The following is a 22287-nucleotide window of genomic DNA, read 5'->3' on the forward strand; positions in this document are numbered from 1 at the left end:
AAGCAAAATAAAAATTAGCACACCTTCACTTTTCTTCACATGCAAGTTGCAGAGAACACAGAACACTACACACGCAAAAAGACACACACTTGAGTGACAGGCAAATATAGCAAAATAAGTAATAATTTTAGGTTCACTTACAGCAATTTTTCTGTTGTGCCGCATGAGAAACAAGATACAAAATTAAAGTACACAGTGATAAATTATTTTTATATAGGCCATTTAATTTTTAAATATTCCACACACCACAATTCCCCAAAAATGCATTAAAGCATCTACTTTTGTGACAATCACCATCTTATCCTTAAGATAGCGTCGCAAAAAAAAAATATCAAGGAGGAATCACCCACCTTTCTGTTAACAGCTTTACAGGGACTCGAGAAAGATGAAACAGAATTGCACTTAAGCACTTTAAATATTTAACAGGGGCAGAACAGAATCCGGCCCCAAAAGAAGATAAACATTTAAAAATTCAGTGTTCTAGTTAAGTGATAGTTTTCTTCCTCTCCACCAAATTTTTTAGATCCTCCACAAGTGGCATGAATGTCATAGCTCACACTTTTTTGTCCATGTCACTCTACCACTGCATATTTCAGCAGAATGTATAGTATGCTTTCAGGAGAAGTACAAAACATGTACTAGCAGCAGAGCTTCAAGTCAAGATGAAATCACAGACACAGGAGCCTGTAAGACTGCGACTGCATGCACTATGCATGGCTCACTTGCAACTTTTGCATCTTCTCCCACTTCCATGAGTCACAATTACTAAACATTTTGTTCGACTAAATACTTTAGAACGTTGCCAGAACTACACATTGTTCATTTCCAACTTTTTATTAAGAGACCAAACCGTTAGGTGGCAGCAACTAAGCACACTACATACCAACTTACTTAAAAGCCACAAAATAGCTCTAAAGGAGAGGCTCCCCAAGCTGGGGTTATGTGAGCTTGATATGCTATCAGTTCACTTCATAACATTAAGAAGGTAGCACGTGGACCAGCAAAGCCTGGGAACCTGGAACTGCTTCTTGAAAGCAACTGCTGTAAAAGCAAACCAGCTTTGGGGGACATAATCTAGGAACAGGCCCACATGCTCGACAGACCTCTAGAATTGGAACTGGTCCATACAGCACTTCTGGATCTGGTTAGTATAGCCAGTTAGGGAAGCACTGTGCCCAGTCCAAACAGCTCTGGCTCTAAGTAGAGGTAATTAGAACAGATGAGTTTGGGTGGTGCTATGCCTGGCCAATTAGCTCTACTGAGAAGCAAGGCTAATTAGTACATCTGAGTGCTGCATATATTTTCAATTCAGCAGGCTCCTCGGGAACTGATTTTTCAAACTCAGGATGAATGTCCTGTTTCAGGGAGTCCCTAAGGTAACCAAGACACAGCTCCAAAATTCAAGGCTGTCCCAGAAAATGTGTGACAATTAATCAGTTTAGCTGTAATATACAATACAAACTAATGGAACCAGTGTATTTCCAGAGTTCAAAGTAGCAACCACCTCATTTTTCCCAACTCACTTCTAAATTTGAAACATTAAAAGGGAAGTCAAAAGAACAACAAGGTAACTATTTGGCCTTGCACTGTTGATTTTTTTTATACCCAGTGTAAGTGTTCCATACTATACACAGAGAAGAGCTGAAACCAGAAGAACAGGAAGGCAATCTAGTGACAAAAGCAGAGCGACTTGCTGCCAGAACTTTTAAATAAAAGGAAGGAATGGAAGTTGACGTAGAATGGGTAGAGAGCAAGACTGAAGCAGCACCCTAATCCTTCTTATCCTTACTCTCCTTATCCGTCTTAACCTTCCCCATTTCAGCATTCATATCAGGCCTTCACATTTACATTTCCTTGCTATACTGCAGAACTTTCCTCCCAAAAATCAGCTACCTCAAAATTGGGTTGTGTGTATGAAGCTGGGAAATTACTCTCCTGCCTCAGATAGAAGCATCCTGCTTTGACTCCTGCTTTGTAGTGCAGCAGTTGTGGTATTACTAATCAGGAAGCTGAAGCGATCAACTGACTTAGGGCCCTGTCACATGTTCACTTGAAACGGTTGCAATCATGGGAATGTAATAATCTATTCAAGTTAGTAGCTGTTAGGAAAGGGGTGGGCAAAATGCAGCCTACCAGGCCATTCTATCCAGCCTGCAGGGCCCCTAAAAATTTTAGAAAAGTAATATTAATCTGCCTTGGGCTGCCTTTCACGCAGCCCTCGATGGCTTGCCAAAACTCAGTAAACGGCCCTCCGTCCAAAATAATTGCCCGCCCCTGTGATAGGAGATCACCCTCCCCTGAAAGGAGATGGCTCTGCAACTCCAAGAGGGCACTTAACACATGATATTCTGCTTGTGTTTTAACTGCACTTAAATGTTAAGGTGCATACAGGATACCACTCTTAATGGCTCATTGTTCTTCATTCCACCGGTGTTAATGATCATCTCTCCTTTTTAAATAGCCCTCATGTTCCACTAATAAAGTTAAAAACAAATTTACTGCATGCTAGCTGCTCAATTCTTCAGCTCTTTCAAAATCATAGATCCATTCATGGAGACCTGCCCCTTCATTCTACCTTTCAAAAACAAGGTATTCCTTATAGTATGAAGCATATTATATGTGAGAAAATATGGTACATTGGAAATGTGTTTGCTTTACTGCAATGGGTGAATTTATAATGTGGTTTTCTGATCTAAAACGGTCGTCTGTGTTTTTACAGAAAGCCTCTGCATGGTACTCACTTAAGCATATAACCTATAAGCTGTTGTTCAGAACTGTGCTTATTTTGGTCCAAATACAGTAATATGGGCATTGGCAATGTTTTCACATAGCAGATGTACATCTCACAGCCACATCTTCTGGAAGTATTTCTTGTGTTAAGAAAAGTAACGAGTCTGCACCAAAGTACTGGGGCTGAACAAGCTATTTAGATCAAAATGCTTTAAGTCAGTTCCTTCCCTTTCTTGAGTCATGTGAATGAAGCTCCTGTTAACTGACTGCAAAAAAGTGGCAATTATCAATTACAAGCATGTTTTCTATTTTATATGATATATTCTCTTTTGCCATATCTTTATAATGCTGTTTTGACAAATCATACCAAAATTCATGTTCCTTTCAGCCATTAGTGTAAAATTTGGTTGAGGCCTTTAAATATAATAAATACTGAATACATTTGCTTTACTAGAACAGCATTATCATGTATTGATTAATTAACCCACAAAATATTGTCTGAATAGGGCAAAAGCCTTTTGTATTCTATTAGCAGCTCCTAGTTTGGTTACACAAAATGGGAATTGGAAAGAAAATATTATATAAATACTGAAATTTTGAAATGTTACATGCTACATTTTGAAATGTTCATCTTTTGTTGATCTTTAATATTTATATATTTCTAACAAACTTTTTCATTTTCAGAAATCTACCCAGTTAAACTCCCACAAGTCCCTAGATCAACCAACAGTGGTTTCAGTCAATAAGCATAACCAGCAGCCCTGCTGTCACTAGGGAAGCCAGAGATCCTAAGCCAATTCAAATGAATCCTGCCAGTTCAGGATGGTTAAGTCAACCTGCTCCTGCTTGGTTTGAGAATTATAATGACCAACATAACAAGGAACTTCATCAACTTGAAGTGACTGTGGTTCAGAATACAAACAATACACTATTTTGGTCTTCAACCTATTTCAGGTTGATAAACCAGAAGGACATATTGTATTTGATTGGGAGCAAAAAGAAATAAATAAAAGCCATTTCAAACTGGCTTTAAACAGCCTGGCCATATCCCCTCCTTGATAATACCCTTTTTGATTAATGATGTAGTAAATACCTGGTCAGAATCCTGGTGATGTGTACAGCACTGGGAGACTCCTCTTTACTTATATAATGATTTTTTAAACTACTGAACTTGCATTAAGTAGTGTAAATCAAAAACTAGGATCTTATGGCAACATAAATCTGCAAGTGTGTGCAGTAAGAGTCTAAGCTTGTCTGTTCTTTCTGCCTACATTGTTTTTCTACATTTGAGATAATCCATAGCAACTAATGACATAATATTACAATACCACCACCACATAATAATAATAATATAAGAGAAATAGCACCAATTCTAATATAATATTCAAACATATTATTTTCAATAAATCAGATTATTCTCCCCACTCCTCCTCCATACCCCGCCCCAGTCATTGCTTGCTCTGTTGTTTCTTTCCCCAGCACAGCACTGGGGGCACAAATGTTGACAGCCCTTCAAATCAGATTCTATACATGGAAACAAATGTATAACTTTCCATACATAAAATCTACTTCTGGTGGGATGGGAGGCGAGTTAAATTCAAAATCATCTTGGATTTGGGTAAGTCCAGGAGTTTTCTTCCTAGACTGTTGTATACATGGTAGTTCATAGAAACAGCACCTGTAATGAATCACCCCAGTTCTGGCCCACGTAACAGAGGGCAGATATAAATACCATGTCTTCTAAAAATTAAAATAGCTAGTAGCATTATAAACTTGCAACTTCCTGCCTGTCTTATACCATACAAAGGAAAAAGAAATGATTTGTTTGAACCAGTCAGATTAGTGACTACTAAGAACATGCTCTTTCAGTGGTCCTCTCTTTTTTGTGAGGGCTAAGTATCCATTAAGGGGTAACGGATGGTTACTGCTGTAACTTGTGTTTACTTTTCTCGTTAGGTTCTAGTGAGGATCTTCTGTCCATCAAATTTCCTATTATTAATTATGCATGTTTGGCATACAAATAAAAGTGACATGAGTCCAGCACAGCCTAAAACTGTTTTTATTCAGTATATTTCCCAAGAAGAACCAAACACTCTATTTTTATTAATGAAATTAAAATTACTGAAATAATACTGAAGTAAATTTCCAAACTGAATGCATCAAAAATCAAAAGGGGCATAGGTTGTAGCCATGTTGGTCTAAGGAGATAGGCAGACAAGGTTCTTCAGTTGAATCTGGTATCTTTTATTAGACGGGCTTAAGTAGTTGGGGGGGAAAAAATTTCCTGCTAAAAATTCCCGCCCCCCAACTACTTAAGTTGGTCTAATAAAATGTATCAGATTCACCCAAAGAACCTCAAAAGTCTAACGCACCAAAACATCTCTAATGTATCAAAGAGCCACGACCCACAAACATTATCCTTCTGATTTACCTTTAACCACAAATCTATTTTACTAGCTAACATCTACTTACATAATTGCTTTAAATTAAATTGATGGGGGATAGATACCCTCTATTGTACTAGCATGCTTAGATTTTTATTTTATTTTTCATTATCCCTTATAAAGTCAGCCACATGAAATAATAATAAGGAAACAAACTAACCTCCACCAGTCTGGATATTTGCAAATTGTAGCCCCATTTCTCGCATTCCTTCATTGTCCATAGGGTAACTTGGAGTCTGAGATGAAGTTGTTCCTTGTGTATCATCATCACCCAATGCTGAGGCTTGAGCTCTAAGCATTTCTAGGGCTCCTATGCCAGCCATTTCCTCAAACCCTTCAGACATCTGAGCCAGTGGAGAATCCCGAGAAGCAGAAAGAAAGGGGGTATCTAGTGGAGAGCTTGGAGGAGACAGTGATGACAAGGAGGACCGTGAGGATAGGGATGCCAGAGACTGAGGTGTATCCAAGGATCTCCTTTGCTTATTGAAGTTAGAATGTCCAACAGAATCAGAGTACTGCACATCTTTAGTGAGAGATTCAAATGGAATTATGTCAAAGCGCAGATGCTGTCCAAAATCTGTGACATTATCTGATTTGTCATACTGTGGAAGGCCATAGATATCCGTAAAGCTGACTGAGCTGAGAGAACCCCTGCTGGATGCCAGCGATCCTCGGCTAGATGCCAGTGATCCCCTACTGCTGCCGGAGGACATTGTGAGGGTGCTAGCAGACAAACTTTAAAAAGGCAAGAGAGAGAAAAGTGACCCATTTATACACAACTAAAAACACAATATAGATACAAATACAATGACTCACATTAGGTAGATGATTTTACATACACACAGGGTGTATCTACATGTGTTGCTAGGGTGCCATTGTTACCTGCTTTTGGAAGTATTAAAAGACAGCACAGTAATAGACTATACTGCGCTGTGCGCACTGCACACAGTTATTTTTGTGCACTATATCTCTGTAGCAATGCGCTATAACAAGGGAGCGTGTCACTACAGCTTTTGCCTGTGGATGCTACATTGCCGTAGCATCATAGCCCACAGCGTCATAATACATGGATACTATTTGGCAAGTTAGACTTGTCTCCCTCTTCTCCTCCCTTATCCTCAGGCACAATGGTGACTAAAACAGTATGAAAGATAGCCAGAACAGGTCAGCACATCTGAAAAGGACTGGAAAAGAGGGATTATCACCCTTTCCTCAAATCCAGCTGGGGTTCCATGGGTTTTGATGGCCAGAGAGGTCTGGTGGGATGAATTCATAAAGCTGAGGGCCAGAAGCACCCATTGGATCACTTAATCTCAACTCATGTGTATATCACAGGGCATTAAATTTCACCTGGTAATGCCTGCACTAAGCTCAATAACTGTTTTTTTGGCTAAAGTATAATGTGTTTGGGAGAAATAAGCAGTCAATGAAACAAGGAAATAGTCACTTTACATAGCATGATACCCTAGCAAACTCAGAGTTTCCACTGAAAAATCCCATGGGAGCTTGCAACAATGCCAGCATTAGTCCTATTCCTTCCACTATTCTCAAAGTACTGTAGAGAGAAAAAGCATGGTGTCGGGGGGAAGAGTGAACCAACCACAGCCCAACTTTGGAAGCTGGTGTCCTGAAGAAAAAAAGGATCCTGAAAAGCTAGTCCTATTAGTATATAGGTTAGTTTCTATATACTAATATTCTCAGACCTGTAGGGTTTCCCTGAGGATCTCATGACATTTTTACCTTTACCGGGAAATTTCATGTCTCCTCCCTGAAAATCCCTGCTTGGTGAGTATGTTGTCTTTAGATGTTAGAGTGGTGAATCTAAGTACATTTTACCCTCATGAACTTTCTTCCTATCCTCTAAATTTCTGCACAGCTATAGCCTGTCTTCATCTCTGTTCTCATTTCCAACCACTACCTCCCCTTTCATAACACAACAAACATTGCCATCACTTCTGTCTTTAGCTCTTAGGATTTTTTTTCAGCTCTGTTGCAGATACAGTACTTGAGTTTCTCCACCCACTTAAAATTTTTAGTTTAGTTGTACATTTATCCTTATAGTAACACCCTATGAAGACCAATGAATTTTAAGTGGTCAAATACTTTGCTAGACTGCAAGCAGTGTATGTATTTCAGTACACAGGCTGTGCTTACAGAAAACAGATGAACTAAAAGACCACTAACCATCTTTCATTTACACTACCAATCCACTGTAAAGGGTGTAAAAATAAACTGTCGTATTCCATTTGCATGTTCTTCTCTTCTGATGCAAATTTTAAAATGTAATTAAGACCCTCCTTAACATGTTAAACATGACATAAATGGGTGGCAGAGTGCTACACATGCAGCAGAATAAGCCACCACATAATGAGAAACATGCAAAAAAAACGTTCCATAAAATAGAACATTTTGTATGGCTGGGCCGAAAATCAGCTGATTATCAGCCCTGCAGCCAGGACCACACCAGAGTCTGGAACAGCTCCAGGACTGAGAATCAGCTGATTGTCAGCCTCAGCAGGAGGCTCCTGGGGACTTTAAACCCAGTGCCTGACAGCTCTGATTTAAAGTGCCCAAAAAGTGAAACCCTTCATCTCCCTCCCCAACCCAGCTGGGAGCTTCTGATCCCCTGCACCTAGCAGACCAGCTAGAACTACCAGGTATGGGGCCAACAACTTCCAAGGAATGCACCAGTGCCAGTTTAAGACCCAAGTCAGAGCTGAAAATCACCTAATTCTCAATCATGATCAGTATCATGATCCCAGGCTCCCCCTGCAGCAACAAGTAGTAATGGTGTGACTAGGGTTTGATCACCAATTCTAAAACTGGACTTCCTGCCATGAATGTGTGCCATGGGACAGGAGGTATGACTGTTAGGACAGAGGATCAGGTCCCATCATACCATTAATGAACATGTACTAAGGGCCTAGATTTACTTAAAGAAAACAAAGCTTTTTCCAACTCACCTTTTTAACTGGGAGTGTAAATAGGAAGTTAAACGAGTTGCTTCTTCCAGCTGCATAAGCAAACAGTTCCTCTTTTCCTGCAACAGTATTCTATAATTTAAAAACATACATATATTATTCGCATTGCAATTGTACTTGAAATGGGCTAGGAGTATTCCAATCACAGAAGAACCACTTCTTGTTGCACTTCAGATATGTTGCAATACAAAACTGAATCCTTGTAGATTATCTTTTAGGGTCATATGCAGCGCGCAGGGGTGCACTGTTAAGAGATTTTTTGGGCTGATACCTATAGTCAATTTTTAAGGAAGCATACCAGACGATATCGATTTCCAATACACAGCCGGGCAGCTTGAAGAGCAGCGTCTGGCTGGTAAATCTGTTGTGGTGGAAGGGTTGTGGGGGGTGCTGGGCAGATTGAGGCCCCTGTGGTGAGGGAGGAAGGGAGTGGGGCTGGGGGAGGCACTGCCCAGGCTGGGGAGGCACTGCCCAGCCGGGGCAGGGCAGGGTGCAGGACATAGTCACGGCTCATCTGAGAGGTGCGGGGATGTACCCCAGGAGGGCATGAGGGGGTGTGTGTTCCCAGATTTGCGCAGGGTGAGGCGGGTAGCTGTGCAAGGCTCTTCCCTGGTGGGAGCTGGGCCAGGCTGCGCTCAGGGCAGGCAATGGCAGTGCTGGGAGGGGGCTACAGGGGGGCTGCAGCCATCCCAAAATTCTCCATAGCCCCCCCGCACAACCCCCCCCCACCAGCACCACTAACCGCCCCATCCTGAGCGCAGCCTGGCCTAGCCCTCTGCTGGGAAAAGCCAGGGGCAGCGCCAGCCCCAGCCCACAGTGGCAGCCCACCCCATCCTGTGCAGATCTGGACAGCACATACCCCCATGCCCTCTCAGGGTATACGCTGCTCCCGCTCCCTATGCCCCCCCAGGCAAGCTGCAGCTCTGTCCCACATCCTACCCTGCTTTGGCTGGGCAGCTCCTACTCCTGCCCCTGCCCCTGCCCTAGCCCCACTTCCTCCCTCACTGTGGGCACCTCTGCCCACCTCCATGCCTTTTCCCTTCCCTTCCACCACAGACTTACTAGCTGGACCCAGCTCTCCAAGCTGCAAGACTGTGCTCCTCGTTGCCTATGTGCTGCGCTGCAGCTGCATGCATGCACGGGGCATTTATTGGCCATATCAGGCAAAAAAAGCCTATTTCCAATACAGTTAATTTTCTTTATATCAGCCCCAATCCACTACTGGACTTACATATCGGTGCACCTCTAGCCGTGAGGGAATTCTCACTAATAGCACTGGAAACCAGGAGCTTTACAAGGTACTGTGAGAACTAGAGTAACTAAACCACAAGGAATCAAATGACAATACAAACTCATGGTGGTGAAGGTATACAAATACAATATCAAGGTCTTATATTAAAGTATCCAAGATAACATATAAAAAAGAAAAAAATCCTTAAAAGATAAACTTTGTTTCTTCCAAGCATCAACAATGTAGCTCAATCAAAATGCAGGACTCTGTCACAATATACTTGAAAATGTTCCTGAAAGTTGCCCAATCACCTTGACAGTCTGAGAGGAAAATTTAAAAGGGAAAAAACTGAAGAATGTTTTCCTACTAAGCAATTCAGAAGCAGTCTACATTCCTGGCCTTCATTCAACTAGAGTATATGCAAGGCGAGGAATGAGGAACCACTGGGAAAACACGTAGGAATTAATCTGAATTTAAAAATAATGTCCCAAGAGCTATATGGTAAACTGGAAAACTAGTTTTTGAATTTTGCTACTTATGTTTTCTTGAATTTTTCTCTTTTAAACAAAAGTTATGGCATAAAAACGCTTCCCCATTCACCACCCCCAAAAAAAGAAAACGTGACAATTCACTCAACACTCAAAAGTTTCAGTGTTTTATTTTTTCTTAAATCTATAAAAGAAAAAAATCTTCTAAAAAATTAAAGACAGGGTGATAATCTTCTAATCTTTTTTGTTTCTATCTTAGTATGCAGGAGCCTAGAGAAGTTAATACCTCAGTGCTGCGGTCACAAGTCAGCTGGTAACTAGAATGCTATAAAGTCACTTGGAGCCCATTTCAGGCTGGACATAAGGAAGAATTTCTTTACTGTCTGAGCCCCCAAGGTCTGGAACAGTCTGCCAGCGGAGGTGGTTCAAGCACCTACATTGAACACCTTCAAGACTAAATTGGATGCTTATCTTGCTGGGATCCTATGACCCCAGCTGACTTCCTGCCCTTTGGGCAGGGGGCTGGACTCGATGATCTCCCGAGGTCCCTTCCAGCCCTAATGTCTATGAAATCTATGAAACTGGAGACACTATATTTACCAACTTGTCTACTAGGAACTGAGGAATACCTCATTCCAAAAATCACACATTCTGCCCTCCATGTCTGGAATGGCGGCAGTATGCCCAATTCCTGCAATTGGGCATAACATTTCTCAGATCTCAATTCTACATGTATATTAATTTATGTCTGAGGCCTTGGGACATCAGTTTGAAGACCTGTCCACAGAAAGTCCCAACAAAGTCTCTCACAACTGCTAAAATAATGATGCAGAGGTCTTGATGGGAACATAGTAAAGAGGAAATGAAAGGGAAATGTTTGGGATAAATGAAATTAAGCTGTTAATGTACTAGGGAAATTCCAGAAAAACAAAAAAGCAGTATCCTCCAAAAAACTTCAATTAAAAGTTAACATGTACTTGTACTTTACTGTACAAGTAAAGAATTATTCAGCTGTTTAATACTACATTTTAAATAGCAATAGATAGCCATTACATATACTTAAACAAGAACCAGAACTCTTTTGGATGTGGAGTAGAGAGTGGAATTTGGAAAGAGAATTTTTGAGTCAAATATTTTCTATCACTAACAGGCTTAAAAATAAAATCTGACAAACTACAAGAGTTAAACTAGACTTTGGTGTTATACATACTTTTTTATATATATATACAAAAATAGAGCTCTTAACATACATTATTTTAACTGTTTTAACTCAAGTTCTTGCTAGCATTTGAAATATCAAATATCACACTGGAATGCTGGTTTCCACAGCACAGATTACACCATGGAAAAATAACTTGCTTTTCCTGCCAGCACAGTATGCTCTACTAACATGAGACTCCCAAAACAACCAATAAAAATTTACTACACTACACTGTAAAGCGAACTCCCTTCTCTGTCAATTTTTAAGCTGAACTATCAACATAAAGCTATTACAAAAATCACAAATAATGTCATACAAAACATTAAACACTTATGCTATGAATCGTCTATTATCTTTTTGATTTACTGCCTAAAATAAATATTCAAGGGAAATAAAATTCTGCAAGCCTGTATGAAGTAGTCATGTTCAGTTACATAATAAGAGTACTTAAAAAAAAAAGTTCTACTATTTACATAATATGGCACTGAAGTTGTAAGCGTAGTTTTCTTCAAGTGTCATAGTTGGCATTTTACCATTAATTCATGCTTCAACATGTTCCAAAAATCAAAAAAAAGAATGCCTTAGAAAATCTCATTTGGGGATGCAGGGGGACAATGACTTTAAGACATGGAAAAATATACTAGATAGAAGTATTTCTGCTGAAGTGAAAAGCTTCACCATCAATAAAGTTCAGCAATATTATCTAAATATTAATTTTTTCATGAAACTCAAGTATTAATTATTCAGGATATGCAAGTTTGACAGAGAAGCTCTCTCTATACATTTGAAACAGTTTATAAATAGGGACAGTTGACTGAAATACAAAAAAATCAGACTTTTCTTGGTTCCTTGAATTAGGGTGAAAATTTGTGGCACCTTAAAATAAATCACCTAAAATGTTTTTTGTTTTCATTAAGAACAGAACTTCATATTGATTTTAACTATAAAAATACCTACAGTGAAGACAACATTTTAGGAGCATATCTGGAATCCAACCAAACTGTATATAGGTAAAAGTAATGGGAAAGGCATGTACACAAATGTATCATAAAGCTCATCTTTGATGGGGACAAGTGCTGAGTATGGGAGAAGTCTCTATAACTAATACTAATCCTATTTCTAACTCTAGAATCCTATCAACTTCTCTCTCTCCCCATGTCTATTTTGGTGTCCCCAACCATTCTGCAAAGTCCAGTGGCATGCCCTGCAGGTCAGAGTTTTTCCAAGCAAACTTAAAATTTAACTTGATTTAATTCTGATCAATTTCACTGTCACTAGAATCTGAACAGAAAAAAAAAGAATCTGAATTCAGCTGATTTCACTCTAATGCTACTGCAGAAGCCCTGTGAAGTGTGTTTTGAAATACAGGTGCAGTCAGTAAGTGCTGACTGGAGCTCTAGCCTTTCTCTAAGCAAAGTGCACTAATTATCCTGACAAGAATTACATTTACAGCACAATTAACATGTTAACTGCACCACAAATTGTAACATGACACACTCAACCAACTTACTGTGTGATACAACAGCAAACCGGCTGTAAAAACTTCATATTTCATGTGCCATATTTAATACAGAGCAGCTTTGTGGCTGGTTTATATCACACTTCAAATTCAATGCGTGGCATGTGTCCCAGACCTATGCTGCTCTGTGCCCCACCCTGAGAATCCACTGACTGACATCAAGGGGTCAGCCATAGGGTCTGAGACAGTCACCTCAGGTCCAATCCCTGGGATTACGCAGAAGGCAGAACCCGAGTCCTGGACCTGAATGTCTCCTGTCCAACCACCAAAAGTATCCCCATGCCTGGCTTTTAGAGATGTTCCCCCACCTAAACAACCCCCCTGTGTGCCTGTTAAAAGACACCCTGGTGCAGCCCATCACTGAGAAACTGATACCTCAATGGTAGACCGCACTGGTGTTGCCAGTATCTGGGGAGCCCAGCTTACAGAATCCTGTCCTCCTAAACTGATCTCCTGGCACAGGCGATCTAGCAACTGGGATCTGAGGAATTTTATCCTTGATCCTCAAAACTGTGCATTTGATTTTGCACAACTGGCATGACAGGATATGTGATTTTTGGGATCAGACATAAAATTCCTTAGAAACCAATAGCATGATCAAATGCCAAGGGCCTAATAGACACCACAACATTTACATCTCTCAGAAATCTGATGAAATTCCTCATTCATTTCAATTGAATGCACTCATATCCTGTGACAGACAAGAAAATTATTTGATTATTTCCAAACCTTTCAGTGGCTCCATGAGCAGAAGTAGCCCGAGCACACCGAATTTCATCCTCCAAGCGCCGTTTTTCTTCCTCCAAACGTGCTAAATCTTCTGGAGATCGTCTCTGCTGACTGATAAGCTGTAATTCTTGAAGAAGAGCCTCTTTCTCTTTTATGAGCTGAAGACGGTCCCTGTCCGCCTCAGCCATTCCTGGCCAAGATTCATTATCTAGCAAGGCCAGCTGCTGCTGTATATTGGAAACCCTTGAAAATAAAAAAAAGAGCAGAAAAGACAAAGATGTAGATCAATAATAGGAGAAGAAAAACAACAGATTCTGGTAAGCAGAATCATTCCCAGTTTACTTTCCACTTCCTTACTTCAACTTAGACTCTAAGCAACATCTGAATTTAATAGTGCCAAATCAAGAGGTAACAAACTTAAACTTGACATCTACCATCTGTAAGTTTAATTAAGCAATATTTAAACTGTATTAACACTAGAATGGACAGGGTTATGATAGTAATTTTGCATTATGTTAATTCATATTCCAGAGCTGTTGCAATTACGATGCATCAAAACTCCCATAATGGGAGAAGGGGATGGGGAAAGAGGGGCTACTGCCCTGACTGCCAACCTGGGGAAAGGAGAGGGGAAAAGAAAGAAGTACCACTGCTGTCAGTTGCATGTTCACATTCACTAACAAGAAGTTACTCCTTACTAGGCCTGTGCGAATAGGGGAGTTTTCAATTCGGATTCAGCCAATTCGGAGGACAGCGATTCAATTCGGCGATTCGAATCACTGTCCCCATTCAATCTGGCTGAATCAGAGTTGAAGATTTGGCACAGATTCAAATCAGCCAGAGAAACGAAGGCACAGCTGGGTGGCTGCAAGTTCTCCCCCAGGTGGGGGAACCACAGGAGAAGCCACCATGCTGCCCTGCACAGCCCCAACCCCTGCCCAGTCCCAGCATAGTCCCAGCACTTAAAAAAAATAAAAAGAAAAGAAAAGCCCCACACTCACTGGCTGCAGTAGCTGTGACTGGGGCCTCTAGGCACTCATGGAAGAGCTCCCCGGCACAGCACAGGGCACTGGAGGACAGTAGGGATCGCCCCCCGCCTGGCACCCGTGCAGCAGTTGTTGCATTGTGTGGGTGCAAAGCGCATGGCATCCTGCCAAGCCACAATCTGGGAGCTGGGGTTGCTGGGGCTGAGTGGTGCCGGGTTCTGGCTGACAGGCGGAGTTGCCCCAGCTCCCAAACAGCACATGGCACCTGCCTAGCCACACTGCACCCACACCATGGGACAGCTCTTGTGCTGGTGCCAAGCAGGGTGGGAGGGCAATCCCCACTGACCCCCATTGCGTGGGGGGGGACACTCTGCCATGAGCCCTCAGAGGCGCTGATCAGCGCTGCCAGAGCCGGTGAGCACCGGGCTTTTATTTATTTATTTAAAGTGCCAGGAGGCAGTTGGGCAGGGTAGTCATGGAAGTTTCTCCCATGGCTCCTCTGGCTGTGCCCACCTTTGCCCCAGTGGAGGGAGCTGTGGACGCTATCCCCTGCTGCCACTTGCCCAGCCAGTGTGGTGGAGGGGCGGCACAATGCAGGCACAGCTTGCTCTGGGTGGCAGCACAGCATAGCCCCTGCTCTTGCTGCTACTGTGCCTGCATCAGCGCTGGGAGCAGGGGCTCTGCCCTGCTGCCACTTGCCCCCTTCCGCCTGGAGCAAGCCATACCCACATCCCGCCCCCCCCCCCCCTCCGTCCCAACAAGTTGGAGCAGGGCAGAGACCCCACTCCCGAGCGCTGCCACTCCCCCACCCCCAAGTAGCTCACTCTCCCACCGCAGCTGGGCAGCTTGTCCCAGTCCTAGCTTCAATCCCTCCCTCTCACATCCCTTTCCTTCCCTCCCCTCTTACCCAACCCCAACAGACTTACTGGTTGATGGCAACTGTGTCACCTGCCTGTTTAGCCTATGGCCGAATCTCCGAAGTAGCCAAATCTTTCCCAAATTAATTTGGATGCTTTTAATCATTTTGGAGCTTTTAATTGGTCTCCCAATTTGATTTGGATTCAGGGATTCAGTCCCTGAATCAGGTCGAATCTCCTTGGAATTGAATCAGCAACCAAAGCTTCACACAGCCCTACCGCTTACCCTCCTCCCCCCCCCAAATTCCAGCTCTGTACCTATGCTGCTGTGAATCAAGGTAGTTAGTATGAAAGTTGGGGTTGGCTATTCCAAGGAAGATTTGAGTGTGCTGTCTGTGAAGCTTAAGAAACTACCTTTTGTTTTGAAAGGGAAGATCCATCCCCTTTAGTTTTCCTTCACCCAATATCACCTCCCCAGTTATGATTTTGGGAATGCTTTAAGTAACTTATTTGTCAATGAGTGCCACAGTGCCTAAAGCCAAACTCTTCTTCAGTGATACATAATCAGCTAGGGAAAAAATTGTATGGGGGCTGCAAAAATTTGGAAGCCCCTGACTGACAACTCAAAGATAGAAATAAATAATTCAAGAATCTAAAAAGAAAACTAAGGATGAAGCAAGTCAGTTTTTGTTAAGGAAAACTACTACACACACACACTAATGTAGAGAAGCCAAGTTATCTACGTGCCACACCTCCACCAACTTGTTAACTCTGTTCAAACAAAATAAAAATAAAGTCACAAAACTCCATCTACAACACGTAGGTAGAATTACCTCGGTCCAGAGTTATAAACTGATGGCTGACAGAGAAGAAAGGAAAGAACCATAGTAAGAATAGCAGCATCAGGTTCTGATTTTATGAACACAAACAGTTCAGGCAAGCAACTACAAGTTTTGGGATCTGAACAGAATTGGATGTTTTGAGGTTCAAAAGACTTCTAAGTTTACACAGATGAAAACATAACTGCATCTGAATTTTCAAAAGGTTTCAACGAGGTCCTTCACCAAAGGCTCTTAAAAATATTAAGTTGCCATGGGATTGGAAAGAAGTTCCTTTTATCGTTTGAAAGCTGGTTAAAAGATAGGAAATAAAAGATAGAGCTAGATGGTCATTTTTCAGGATGGAAGGAGGTCAAGAGTGAGGTCCTTCAAGAATTCGTGCTGAGCTCAGTTTTGTTCAACATTTCATAAATGACCTGAAAAGGGGTACGTATGGTGAAATATCAAGGTTTTCAGAGTATACTAAATTATTCTGGGTAGTCATATCCCAAACTGATGGTGAGGAACTGCGCAAAGATTTCATAAAACTGAGTGAGTGGGCAAAAAAGGGGCAGATGCATTTGTCAGCAGTGAAGTTCAAGTACTGCACACAGCGGAAAAATAACCTCAACTGTACATACACAATCCTGAGCTCTGAACTAGATATTATAACTCAGTAAAGAGAGCTTGGGATCATAGTAGATCAGGGGTGGGCAATTATTTCGAGCAAAGGGCTGCTTAACAAGTTGTGGCAAGCTGTCAAGGGCCAGATGGGGAGCCCCACTCCTTGACAGGTTCATAGATTTCACAGACATTTGGGCTAGAAGGGACTCCAGAGGATCATTAAGTCCAGCCCCCCCACCCCAGGGGCAGGAAGTCAGCAGGGATCATAGGATCCCAGCAAGATAAGCATCCAAAGTGGGTGCTTGAACCGCCTCAGGTGGCAGTCTGTTCCAAACCTTGGGGGCTCGGGCAGTAAGGAAGTTCTTTCTTGTGTCCAGCCTGAACCAGTCAGTGGAGTTTGTGACCGTTCGATCTTGTCATCCCTTGGGGGGCCCTGGTGAACAGCTGTTTCCCCAGATCCTGATGAGCACCTTTGACAGGAATCAAGGACAGATAAATTTTAATTTTCTAAATTTTTTTAGGGGTCCCACCACCCCATCCAGAATTGCATTGAATACTCTATGCAATTCTGGTCTTCACATGTCACAACATGGACATAGTAGAATAAAAGAGGCACAGAGAGGCAATCAAGATGATCAGGTGTATGGAGGAACTGCCATACCAACAGCAAATGAAAATGCTAAAACTCTTCTGTTTTGAAAGGAGAAGATTGAAGAGGGATATGATAGAAGTCTATAAAACGATGAAGCATCTGGATAAAGTAAAGAGAACTGTTATTCACCAAGTCCCAGAATACAAGAACTAGGGTGGACCCACTGAAATTAACAAGAGAAGGCTTAAAACAAAGGGAAGCACATTTTTATACAGCACACAGTTCATTTATGGAATTAATTGCCACAGGAAGTTGTAGAGGCAGACACTGTAACTAGATTGAAAAATGTATTAGACAAATCAATGGAGGACAGGTCCACTGAGACACATTAAATAGAACAATCAGGGATGGATCTTCTACTACTGATAGGAGAGGATGGCTTATACTACACATGCCCTGTACATATACTCTCCCTCATATTTTATGCTTTATGTTAAGCCAATTTCAGAGAATAACCGTAGCTACTGAATTGCGAGAAGGAATTCCTGATCATTTTTAGAAGGTCAGGTTGTACTTATGAAAAGAATTCTGGTTGCATCCTACAGCTGGCTCCTCTTGACTCAAATATGGCAATTAGGACATTTACCTTGGCTCTTAGAAAGCTTTATGAGACAAAGTAATGTCCATATCTCCATATGTTGAAAAATATATATTAGCAGTATTGTGCAGTCACTGTGGTGACTACAGCATTGAGGTTGCAAGAAACATTCCACTATAAAGCAAGTCTGAGCTCTGTTAAATATCACAACAAATTATCTGTTAGTTTGAAATTTCACAAATGTGGTGTCCCTGCCAAAGTGTTGTGTGGCAGTCTGAAACATGTAAGGTATGCCATTTAGGAGATGCATAACTTAGGAAAGAGAAGAATATCTCTCTTTTAACGAAAACTTCTATGTATTTTTGCCATCTAAAAAATGGCTTGATCTTCTAGATTTTTAAATCATTCTAGATTTTCTGACATTTAAATCTGATTTGAACAACAGCCCTCAAACATCTACTGTTTTGTTGCAACTCTAAAACATCAGTGCAAATACACATTAAAGCAGATGCTACATGTTTTTCATACTTTTATTTTAATGCAAGTAATAATCAAACTGAAACACCGAAGTATATTTTAGTGTCAAAATATAATTTTCTGCTTTAAGCCTGCAGGATCCAAAGACTGAGCTTAGGGGCTGCTCATCACAACAGAAAGTGATGAGCCACCCTCAGGAGTCATGTAAGGCTGCCCGCTATCAGAACAGAATAGCCATACTGCTGCAGCAAAGAAAAGGACCTGCCTCTGGAAGCATACCAGTTGCTCAGCAAAAGAATCAGATGGCAATGAGCATTTCCAGGTGGCATAGGATCACCTTTCCTGGGCCAGACATGTATTTTAGAGACAAACAAATGCTATGTCCTTCTACACTTACTGGAAGAGAATCTGTGCCTAAAAATGGTCAATTTTTATACTGAATTAACATGCATGTATGCGTTACATTTTTTGGCTTTTACGGAGAGAAGCAGACATTATCTATTTACATCTCAGTTGGTTACAGAAACATTTAACTTTATTATTAAGAGTTGAGCAGAACTGCAGAAGGGTGAAAAGCAGTGGCAGCTTCTGCAAGGCCAGCATAAGAGGTTAGAAACACAGCTGTTTACATGGTGATGGCTACATCTTTGCAACATTTCCTTTTATGACCAGGTGACTTATCACCTGGACAAGGGGGAAAGAGATCAACGTTGTATACCTCGACTTCAAAAAAGCCTTCGATCTGGTATCCCACGATCACCTCTTGGCTAAACTGGCTTACTGTGGTCTTGACATCACCACGATCCATTGGCTGGGTAACTGGCTCCGCAGTAGGACCCAGAGGCTGGTGGTCGACAGGAGCCAATTGTCTTGGTGCGCTGTGACCAGTGGGGTCTCGCAAGGCTCTGTCCTAGGGCCTCTACTATTTAACATCTTCATCAATGATGTGGACACTGGTGTCTGAAGCAGACTGGCCAAACTCTGGGGTAAAGCATCCACACCTGATGGTGGACGAGAACCTGATGGTGGACGAGAACACTGAAAAATGCAAGGTTCTCCACCTTGGGAGGAAAAACCTGTACCATGCTTATAGGCATGGTTAGCACTACAGATAAAAGGGACTTGGGGGTCATGGTTGACCACAAGATGAACATGAGCTGTCAGTGTGATGCTGCAGCTAGTAAAGTGAGCAAAATGCAGATTTGCATCCACAGATGCTTATCAAGCAGATCCCGAGACGTCATTCTCCTGCTGTACTTGGCCTTGGTGAGGCCGCAGCTGGAGTACTGCATCCAGTTTTGGGCTCCGCAATTCAAAAAGGAAGCGGAGAAGCTTGACAGGGTCCAGAGAAGAGCCACGCGCATGATCAGAGGTCAGGAAAATATAATATAAATATAATGAGAGGCTGAGAGCAATGGGGCTATTCAGCCTGGAAAAGTGCAGGCTCAGGGGTGATCTGGTGGCCACCTATAAGTTTATCAGGGGTGCTTATCAGGATCTGGGGGAACGTCTGTTCACCAGAGCACCCCAAGGGATGACAAGATGGAACGGTCATAAACTCCGCTGTGACCGATTCAGGCTGGACATAAGAAAGAAATTCTTCACTGTCTAAGCCCCCAAGGTTTGGAACAGATTGACACACCTGAGGCGGTTCAAGCATCCATTTTGAACACCTTCAAGACACATTTGGATGCTTATCTTGCTGGGATCCTATGATTCCTGCTGACTTCCTGCCCCTGGGGCAGGCGGCTGGACTTGATGATCCCCTGGGGTCCCTTCCAGCCCAAATGTCTATGAAACATATAAGAAAATGCATGCATTGCAAGGTTCTAACGTTTTGTTTTTTTTTTGTTTTTTTTTTAAAACAGAAAATCTGTGCAAGAGGCATGGTTTGCACTCTACCTCCTCTCCATTTCCTCACGACTGGTCTCCTTTCCTAAAAGGACCAGCAACAGTAGCCTTACTCTCTCTGTTGCCTCCATCCCCTCCTACCACAAGGATGCAGCTTAGAAGAGAACGCGCTGCCCATACCTGCCAGAAATGAAGTGGCTTCTGGAATTGGAAAGCTGGGCTAGAACCGACAGGATGAAGTTCAATGCAGAAAAATACAAGGTGCTACACCTCAGGAAGAATAATCAGAAGCACAAATACAAAACGGGGGACACACATGGCTGTATGGCAGCACTATAGAAAGGAATGTGGGAGTCTTGGTAGACCACAAGTCCAGTGTGATGCAGTTGCACAAAAAGTGAATATGGTATTAGGTGCAAGACATGGGCGGTGATAGTGCTTCTCTACTTGACACTGGTTAAACCTCATACTGTGCGAAGTTCTAGGCTACACATTTTTTAAAGAATTTGGAGAGGGTGGGCAATTATTTCAGGTGGAGGGCTGCTTACCCAGTTTTGGCAGGCTGTCAAGGACCGCATGGGTAGCCGTGCCTCCTGTCAGGTGCCCCGCCCCCTGGTCACCATCTTGGGACCAATTTCCCAATGTCTTTGGTCCCAAGACATTAGGACACTGGTCCCATGTCCCAGGGCCAGCACTGGTGGGGCCCAAAGCAGGGCACAGGCTGGCAGGGTTCTATGGAGCTGGGCTGGACTGCACCAGCAGGGAGAGGGGGGAGCTGGCCCGGCTCCATAGAGCCCCTGCCAGCTGGGACCCCGCACTCCTGCCACCCTGCTCTGGGCCCCAGCCTGCACTGGACCTGGGACACCAGTATGGGCCCCGTGTTCCTGCTGGCTCCCTGCCCACTCACTCCTAGTGCCCCCCAGCCCCGCGGTACAGGTGGCAGGGCAGCGCACAGTCCCAACCCCCTGCTCACTGGTAGGGAAGAAGCTGGTGGTGAGTGTGGGGAAAAGCGGGCCTTTGCCCACCCCATGGCTGGCACTCCTTGCTGCAGCCACTCACAGCCCAAGCGGGGCTGTCCTGAGCAGGCACAGGCAGCCCTACATGGGCTGCGAGCAGCTACAGCATGGGGCACTGGCCACGGGGCGAGCAAGGGGCCACTTTTCCCTGCGCTCAGCACCATTTTGTAACCCGGCCCCACTGCCAGCCTGGGCTCCATGCCAACCGCAGGCTCGTCTGTCGGGGCTGCGTATGACAGCAGCAGCTGTGACACCCCCACCACCACCACCACCACTTGCTGTGCCAGGAAGTGTTGGCTGCTGCTGCCCTCCCGGAGCACACACCTCACAGCCCACAGGTGGCAGTGGCAAACACTGCCCAGAGCAGCACGTTGCGGGGGGGGGGGGGCCGTAGCTGCTGGCGCCAAGCGCAGCCCTGACAGGCAAGCCTGGAGCTGGCGGGGCCCAGGAGAGCATACAAGGTGGTGTGGGGAAAGCAGCTCCTTGCCCGCCCTGTGGTTGGCACCCCGCACTGCAGCTGCTTGCAGCCTGCCTAGGGTTGCCTGCACCTGCTCCAGACAGCCCCATGGATTGTGAGCGGCTGCAGTGCGGGGAGCCGGCCACGAGGCGGGGATGGGTCGCTTTCCTTCATGCAGGGAAGGAGCCTGGGGAAAAGCAGAGCGTGGAGCAGGGAAAAGTGGCCCTTCCCCCGTCCCATGGACAGGGCTCCCTGCTGGGCTGTCTAGAGCAGGCACAGGCAGCCCCAGACATGCTGCGAGCGGCTGAAGCACGCAGTGCCAGCCACAGGGTGGGGGAAGGGCCACTTTTCCCCCCGCTCAGCTTTTCTCCGGGCTCCTTCCCTGCCCGGGGTCCTCCCCTGCCTTTCCCCCTCCCCCGTTACCTGCGGTTCCGGGGTGGGGCAGCCACATGGTCCTAGGCTAGAAACCCTGGCTAGGGCTTCCAGCTGTGGCGGCAGGGCTGGGTAGGCCCTGCTGGGGCTTCCCCTGAGTCCTACTGCCCTTGGTTCCTTTCATTTTTGACAGGAACCAAAGGCAGAGAAATATTAGTTTTCTATATTTTTTAGGGGCCCCATGGGCTGGACAGAATGGCCTCACAGGCCGGATCCGGCCCATGGGCCGTATTTTGCCTACCCCGATCTAGGCATA

At 43.7% G+C, this 22287-nt stretch overlaps 1 protein-coding gene across 2 annotated transcripts in view; it reads right to left on the minus strand.

Moving 5' to 3' along the window:
• The window catches only part of WWC3 (WWC family member 3), a 159302-nt gene that overhangs the window by 39776 nt on the left and 97239 nt on the right, over nucleotides 1-22287 (minus strand). For both annotated transcript variants that reach the window (XM_090063951.1, XM_090063946.1), the window contains exons 9-11: nucleotides 13324-13566; nucleotides 8138-8227; nucleotides 5335-5909 (exon numbers count right to left, since the gene is read on the minus strand). In XM_090063951.1, coding sequence (XP_089920077.1) covers nucleotides 5335-5909; nucleotides 8138-8227; nucleotides 13324-13566 — 908 coding nt within the window. The remainder of the gene's footprint in view (nucleotides 1-5334; nucleotides 5910-8137; nucleotides 8228-13323; nucleotides 13567-22287) is intronic.

The sequence above is a fragment of the Crocodylus siamensis genome, chromosome 1, assembly GCF_052110815.1.
Source record: "Crocodylus siamensis isolate JL-2025a chromosome 1, ASM5211081v1, whole genome shotgun sequence".
Taxonomy (NCBI): Eukaryota; Metazoa; Chordata; order Crocodylia; family Crocodylidae; genus Crocodylus; species Crocodylus siamensis.